Source organism: Eutrigla gurnardus (assembly GCF_963514095.1).
Source record: "Eutrigla gurnardus genome assembly, chromosome: 24".
Classification (NCBI taxonomy): Eukaryota; Metazoa; Chordata; class Actinopteri; order Perciformes; family Triglidae; genus Eutrigla; species Eutrigla gurnardus.
This window is the reverse complement of record NC_139935.1, coordinates 2,270,438-2,277,311: the sequence shown is the minus strand read 5'-3', so window position 1 is coordinate 2,277,311 and position 6,874 is coordinate 2,270,438. Positions and strand designations below refer to the sequence as shown.

Here is a 6,874-nt window from a genome sequence, read left to right as displayed (position 1 = left end):
TAGAATAAAAACGAGATAATTTAAACACACAGAGGTGACTGAGCTCTTTAATCCGTCTCATGATGCATTTCATTAGTCTGGAGGTCCGGAGGGGGGGCACGAAAATCCCCAGTGATGAAGAACAAGAAGTTTATCTGAAAACACAAGAAGATGTTTAGCTACGAGCTTGTGTGATGACATCATGGAGCCTGCAGCTCTCCATAGAACTGCATGTTGCCATCCACGTAGTTACAACACTGTGTGTGTGTGTGTGTGTTGGACTCATTCTGTCACATCTCATCTTTGTCACTCTCCAATTAAACTTCAACCCGTCCGGTCTGAATAATGTATTTCCCCTTCGGCCATCTCCACAGACGTCCGTCAGCCCGCTGGTTCGATTCCACAAATACAGATTCATGTGTTTATGTGTTTTCAGGAATACAGTAAAGCACCGTTTAGCATCGAGGAAATAAAAACAAAGATTAGAAAAACCTCTTGGGTTTTATAATGAGGAGGTATAAAGCAGGACGCCCGTTCTGCCACTAGGGGGCAGCAGTGACACACCGACTCCAACAGGTCAGTTCTCTCACCTGCTCGGGACTTCAGGGGCAGAATTGTGTCCAGTTGGACCTCCGGGGTGTGATGGAATGGTTTAATCCCTCGGGATGAGGAGGTGATCTGACCGACAAGAATCCAAAGTGTTCATGGGATTATTTATTTTCTCGATATTCGTGATTACAGTCGAAACAGATTCGATTCAACAGGTGAGAATTCAATTATATGCTTTGATTGGCAAAACTAGCTTCTTTTTCAGCTCATTTCTGTCCAAAAAAAAGTATGTTTCACTGGGGATTTTAACCCCCATCAGGGCCCCTGGAATCCCCTTAGCCCCTCTTAAAACCCCAGCAGCAGGCCTCCAACAGGACCCGGTCATGGGCCTGAAAAACCAAGCAAATCCTGTAAATCTACTTAATTGCAGCTCCCCAGAACTAAAGTCCCTAAAAGGACTCCTTGAACCACCTTTAGGAGGCCGTCACACATCTCTAGACCCGTCTCTGCAACCCTTCAAGGAACTGGAAACATCGGATCTCGTTGTCCGATCTGTTGTATGACATTGCTTCAGCATCCTTCGGTTTAGCCTGAAACAGGAAACGTGAGGAAATAAAACTTCTGGTTGACTTCACGTTTAGAAATCGTCCACTTCCTCACCGTTGCAGGATCTACTTCCTCCTCGACGCTCACCTGCTCACGACGAGCAGGAAGTTGACCTTTCGTCAACGCCGTGTTATCGTTTCCAGATCTCTACGTTTATTCCTGAATATCACGAAAGACTAAATGTCATGAACAATACGACTAGTCCTCCTTTAAAGGTGGGGTTCTTTTGAAAGGACTGCTGGGAATCAACAATGTCTTATCTTCACCTGCATTAATACACAATCTCGACTTCCTTGTTGGTTGCATTTTGTCTTCTTGACATGAGTCGGCTGAGTTGCTCCTACGTTGGTGTTAAGGCTCAGTAGCGTTCTTTTATTTTGGCGGGTGAATCACTTTTGATAAAGGGCCTGAGACTGGATAAGGAACCTTTTCAGCTGTTGCAGAGAAACAGGCGTGAACGCTGCAGCGAGCCACTTCCTGATTTGCTCCTGAGGAAGGTTATAAAAGCAGTAGGTTGCCTTCAAAGTGTCACAGCGACACACACGGTCCAGACAACATGGGGAACTTCGCTGCCAACGAGGGACTCTCCATCTTCGTCATCGTGAGCGCTCTCATTGCATCTCTATTCTGTTTTATTATTCTGTTAAAAGTGGACAAACATGTTGGACAAACTGTGTTTTTATTCAGATAAATGACACTTTAGTGGTTGTGAGCAGATTAAAGGCAAAAAATAAACAGATTTCTCTTGGGAATGATTGGATCATTTTAAAAGTCATTCAATGTTGCAGCATCACAGGTAGACAATAGTTTGATTTAAAGGAGTGCTGCTCTTATTCTGAAAGTCAGATCTGGAGGGAACATTCATGTGCAGGGTTTCAGTTCTGTTCTCAGATTCCGGTGTGAACATATTATTACTATTATTATTATTGCATTAAGAATTACTTAATTCTTAGTTAATCCTCCTGGTGTTTTAGTGAGTAAGGAACCCTGTTCATTGATTAATATTACATAAATATATATATGTGTATCGGATGTGTGTGTGTGTTCCAGCTGGTCTGGCTGGGCATCAACGCCTTCCTGTTTGTCCACTTCTACATGGTCTTCCTGGTGGAGAAGTGGTTCTACACCAGAGTCCTGTTGGGGGTGAGTCCCACCAGCAGATCCCTCATCTTTACCAGCTCCGTCTCTGTGAATGGTTTGCTTCATAATAAACCAGTGGACATGCTGGGGTTGTTCAGTCACATGTTATAACGTGCAGCTGGACCTTCTTCAAGGTTTTAAATGAAGTGATTGAACAGTGAAATTAATCCGTTGGTGATTGGGATCCATTCATGAGCTTCCTGTACCGATCACACTAATGCCACCTCCTCCTCCTCCACACCTCCTCCTCCACTCGTCACCTCCTCCCCTGAACGTTGCGCAGCTGCATCCGAGGGAGCAGAAGTGAAACAACCTTAAATGGGGTTTTTCTATATTTAATGTGTGATGCGGGGAACAACATTCAAAGCTGCAGCTTTCAAGTGAAGAAGAAGTAGTAATCTGATTACTCAGAAGTAACTACCCTCCCCCCCCTCCCCTCCCAGCAAGCCCTGTCCTGGGCCAGAGCTCCGGCCGCCTGCCTCAACTTCAACTGCATGCTGATCCTGCTGCCGGTCTGCAGGAACCTGCTCTCCTTCCTCCGGGGCACCATCCAGGTGAACACGCCACAAAAACCTGCACCATTACAACCAGACCCAACCTGTCAGAACAGCAGTGCATCCTGGGGATTGTAGTTCACACCATCACTTCTCCTTTGTCCGCAGTGCTGCAGCCGAACGGCGGCTCGTCAGCTGGACCGGAACATCACCTTTCACAAGCTGGTGGCCTACATGATCGCCTTCCACACGGGTACGTTCACGTCAGGACCGCCTCAGGGTCAGGACCGCCTCAGGGTCAGGACTACTGAGTTGTCTTCATTCATTGAAGGAAGTTGTCAAATGCTAAAACCAATGAAACAACATGAAATAAATTACTTTTGGGGTTTTTTGATTTTACAATCATATCTGCAATCTGTAAACCATCATTGCTGCATTTCTATATCTGCCACTTCCCCATTTGTGATTCAGAACTAATCTCTCCTCCTTCAGCCGTGCACATCGTGGCTCACTTGTTCAACTTTGAGTATTTCATGGACGCCCAGCTGAACCGCAACAGCAGCCTGTTGCCCTTTGTCCTGTCTGAGATCGGCAACGGGGACGGCGCCGCCTTCCTGAACCCCATCAGGACCAACGAGACGGTGAGTCTTCTGGTCTTCTGTATACGTGCAGCCAGAGGCTTCTGGTGTTGCTTAATCTGCCCGATTGCCATGGTTGGTGTCAGTGAGAAGAAGCATTATTTCATCAAACTTCCTCTTTTGGCCTCACAGATTTGCTCATTTGACAAACTTCCTCTTTACAAATAAAGTATTCGTTTTCTAACAAAAGAAAAGAAGAGTTTCTCATGTGAAATCTAATAATAAACCAAAACTACAGTTCCAGTCCCTGCTAACGACCCACTAAAGAGACCCTCTTACAGGTCACAAAAACCCCGCTTGACCTCCTTTCAGTCACGACTCTGTTTACTTGCATGCAGAACCCCACCTTTGTCATGTTCACCACCATCGCCGGGGTGACGGGCGTGGCCATCACGCTGGCCCTCATCCTCATCATCACCTCGTCCATGGAGGTGATCCGCAGGTCCTACTTCGAGGTCTTCTGGTACACCCACCACCTCTTCGTCATCTTCTTCATCGGCCTGGTGTTCCACGGCTTCGGGTGACGACCGCATTTACCGTTTCTACGTCCGGCCTTTAGAAGCTTCGTTTAGAATACTAATGTTGACTGTCCACTGGCTGCAGGCGGATCGTAAGAGGACAGACGGCCACCAGCCTGACCACCAACGAGCCCGAGGTCTGTGCAGACCAGTTTGACGATTGGGGACAGAACGGGTCCAAGTGTGCCGTACCGATATTCGCCGGAAACCCACCGATGGTGAGCAGCCAAAGACTCGCAGGGTTGTTTTCTTTGTAACATCTCTTACGCTGTTAACGTGGCCCTCTTCCTGCAGACCTGGAAGTGGGTGGTGGGTCCCATGATCCTCTACGTGTGCGAGAGGCTGGTCCGCTTCTACCGATCCCACCAGAAGGTCGTCATCACCAAGGTGAGTTCCTGCTCAAGTGAACGAGATGCAAACGGTTGCAATTATCGCTGTAATGACCCCCGTTCCCCCCCAGGTGGTGATGCACCCGTCCAAGACCCTGGAGCTGCAGATGAAGAGGAAGGGCTTCCACATGGAGGTGGGTCAGTACGTCTTCATCCAGTGTCCATCCGTGTCCCGGCTGGAGTGGCACCCCTTCACGCTGACCTCCGCCCCCGAGGAGGACTACTTCAGTGCCCACATCCGCATCGTCGGGGACTGGACTCAGGCAATCTACGAGGCCTGTGGGGGGGACAAAACCGAGACCCAGGAGGCCTGGAAATTGCCCAAGTATGACCACCTTTAAAATAGCTTGTGATTACATTTGATTGCAGCCTTCCACCTCCCCGATCCAGCACTTCTTCGAAAGATGCCAACGGGGGTCCTCCCCCCCCTTGTTGGTTCATTGTGTCTGTAATTGCAGACCAGCTGTAGGAAACTCAACGCTAACTTTCCCACAGTTGGTCAGAGCAGAGCTGCTGCCTCCGATCAGATTACCTGCTCAAACTTCAGGTCCTTGAACATCCGGCATTTTTGTTCCAGAAATTAGTCGACATTTGACTGCTGCGTTTTTTATTCTAAACAATAAAATACTAGAAATAGCAGTAAACATTGCAGGACTACATGCATTTCTATATAGTTCCTGCTGCTGGACTCTGCTGGACCCTAGTACGGCCAATGAACATGGGCTGTAAGTCTGTCTCTGATGCGTTCCCAGGATGGCCATCGACGGCCCGTTCGGGACAGCCAGCGAGGACGTGTTCCGCTACGAGGTGGTGATGCTGGTCGGCGCTGGGATCGGTGTGACCCCCTTCGCTTCTATCCTCAAGTCCGTGTGGTACAAACGCATCCAGAACAACCAGGACATCTTCACCAAGAAGGTGAGCGAGACCAGAACACCGACTCACGGTCCACTTCCTGGCCTTTTTTTTTTTTTTTTTTACGTCACACGGTCTTCATTCCCTCAGGAAGAACTCCAGAAAGTGAATTGGTAGCATCAAATCTTACTCTGAGTGGTTGGTTTTATTGGGGGGACTGCAGAGTCCTGGTTGTGGTCTAACATGGCGGCCTCCTGTCGTCCCCAGATCTACTTCTACTGGCTCTGCCCGGAGACGGAGGCCTTCGAGTGGTTCGCAGACCTGCTGCAGTCCCTGGAGGGTCAGATGGCGGAGAAGGGGGTCACCGACTTCCTCAGCTACAACATCTACCTGACCCGCTGGAAGGAGACCGAGGTACTCCACACTCGGAAACATACGTGTGTGTTACGTCACACTAACGATCACCATGGTAACCATGTGTTCCTCCGACAGGCAGCTCACTTCCGCGTTCACCACGAGGCCGAGAACGATCCAATCACAGGCCTCAAACAGAAAACTCTGTACGGGAAACCCAACTGGGACAACGAGTTCACCAGTATCACCTCCAAACACCCGGGGTGAGGCCCGCACACACTTCACACACACACTCACCCAGGGTGAGGCCCACATGCCTTATCACACTACACACACACACTAGTTAAAGTGTGTGTGTACATTATTTAGTCCCGATCAGTTAAACTATTTACATAAATGAGTTGACCTGACTGTGTGTGTGTGTGGGGGGGTTCTGGTTCTCAGGACGAAGGTGGGCGTATTCCTGTGCGGTCCTCCTCAGCTGGGGAAGTCTCTGGAGAAACAGTGTCTGTCACACTCAGAGGACGACGTCAAGTTCATCTTCAACAAAGAGAACTTCTAACTGGGCTCAGACCCACAGGAAGTCCGGCCGCCAAGCCCCGCCCAGCACCCGGGCCGCCTACATGTTTCTTCTTTCTCGCCACAGACGTTTTGCCGTTGTTGCTCCAGAACGCAGGGAACTACCGCCGGGTTTTTCCACATCAACTTGTTCTCCTTTTTGAGTTCAACTCAACTGCTGCTTTCAAAACCACCTTACTATTTCCAGCCAGCTTCATACATGTGCACAAGCAGAGCTGGAACAGGTCTGGTCTTTCTGAGAAGCAGGTCTGGGGAGAGTTGTGGCCCTTGAGCAAGGCAGCAAAGCAGCAAGGCTTCGCCTGCGACTCCTCGATGCTTCCTGCTTCTATCTCGCTTTCCTGACGCCCACAATGACCACAGTCAGTGTGCACGAGTCCCAGACCCGGAACCAGATCCCAGAAATACTGCTGGAGTCCTGGATCAGGGACCCACCAGCAGCCTCCTGGTGGGATCACGTCTGACAAAGTGACTAATTGTCAAATAAATTTACAGAAATTGTACAAAAGCATGCAGTTTGTTTTTATGGTTCATCAGATAAAACGTTTCTTTCAATGTTCTCGTTGTCTGTGTGTTTTTTCTTTCGATGGATAATAAACTGAAAGTGTGTCAGTGAAAATCATTAGATCTACATACATACAATAATACATCCCTCTGAAATGTAGTACAACGACAAAGTACTAGAACATGGAAATAGTACCTCAAAGTTGGACTTGAGTAACTGTATGTGAACAAATAGAAAGTGCAGGAATATCAGGGTAAAACAAAGAAATTAATCT

At 48.4% G+C, this 6,874-nt stretch overlaps 1 protein-coding gene across 1 annotated transcript; it reads left to right on the top strand.

Annotated features, from left to right (window-relative positions):
• The first annotated feature begins 1,590 nt into the window (after positions 1–1,590).
• On the top strand, positions 1,591–6,654 carry cybb (cytochrome b-245, beta polypeptide (chronic granulomatous disease)). Its single transcript, XM_084004413.1, has 13 exons — positions 1,591–1,735; positions 2,185–2,277; positions 2,718–2,828; positions 2,937–3,021; positions 3,261–3,409; positions 3,745–3,926; positions 4,010–4,142; positions 4,219–4,311; positions 4,385–4,638; positions 5,066–5,228; positions 5,433–5,579; positions 5,658–5,782; positions 5,964–6,654. The coding sequence occupies exons 1-13, from the start codon at positions 1,691–1,693 to the stop codon at positions 6,079–6,081; spliced, it is 1,698 nt and encodes a 565-aa protein (XP_083860539.1). The 5' UTR covers positions 1,591–1,690; the 3' UTR covers positions 6,082–6,654.
• The last annotated feature ends 220 nt before the right edge of the window (positions 6,655–6,874 follow it).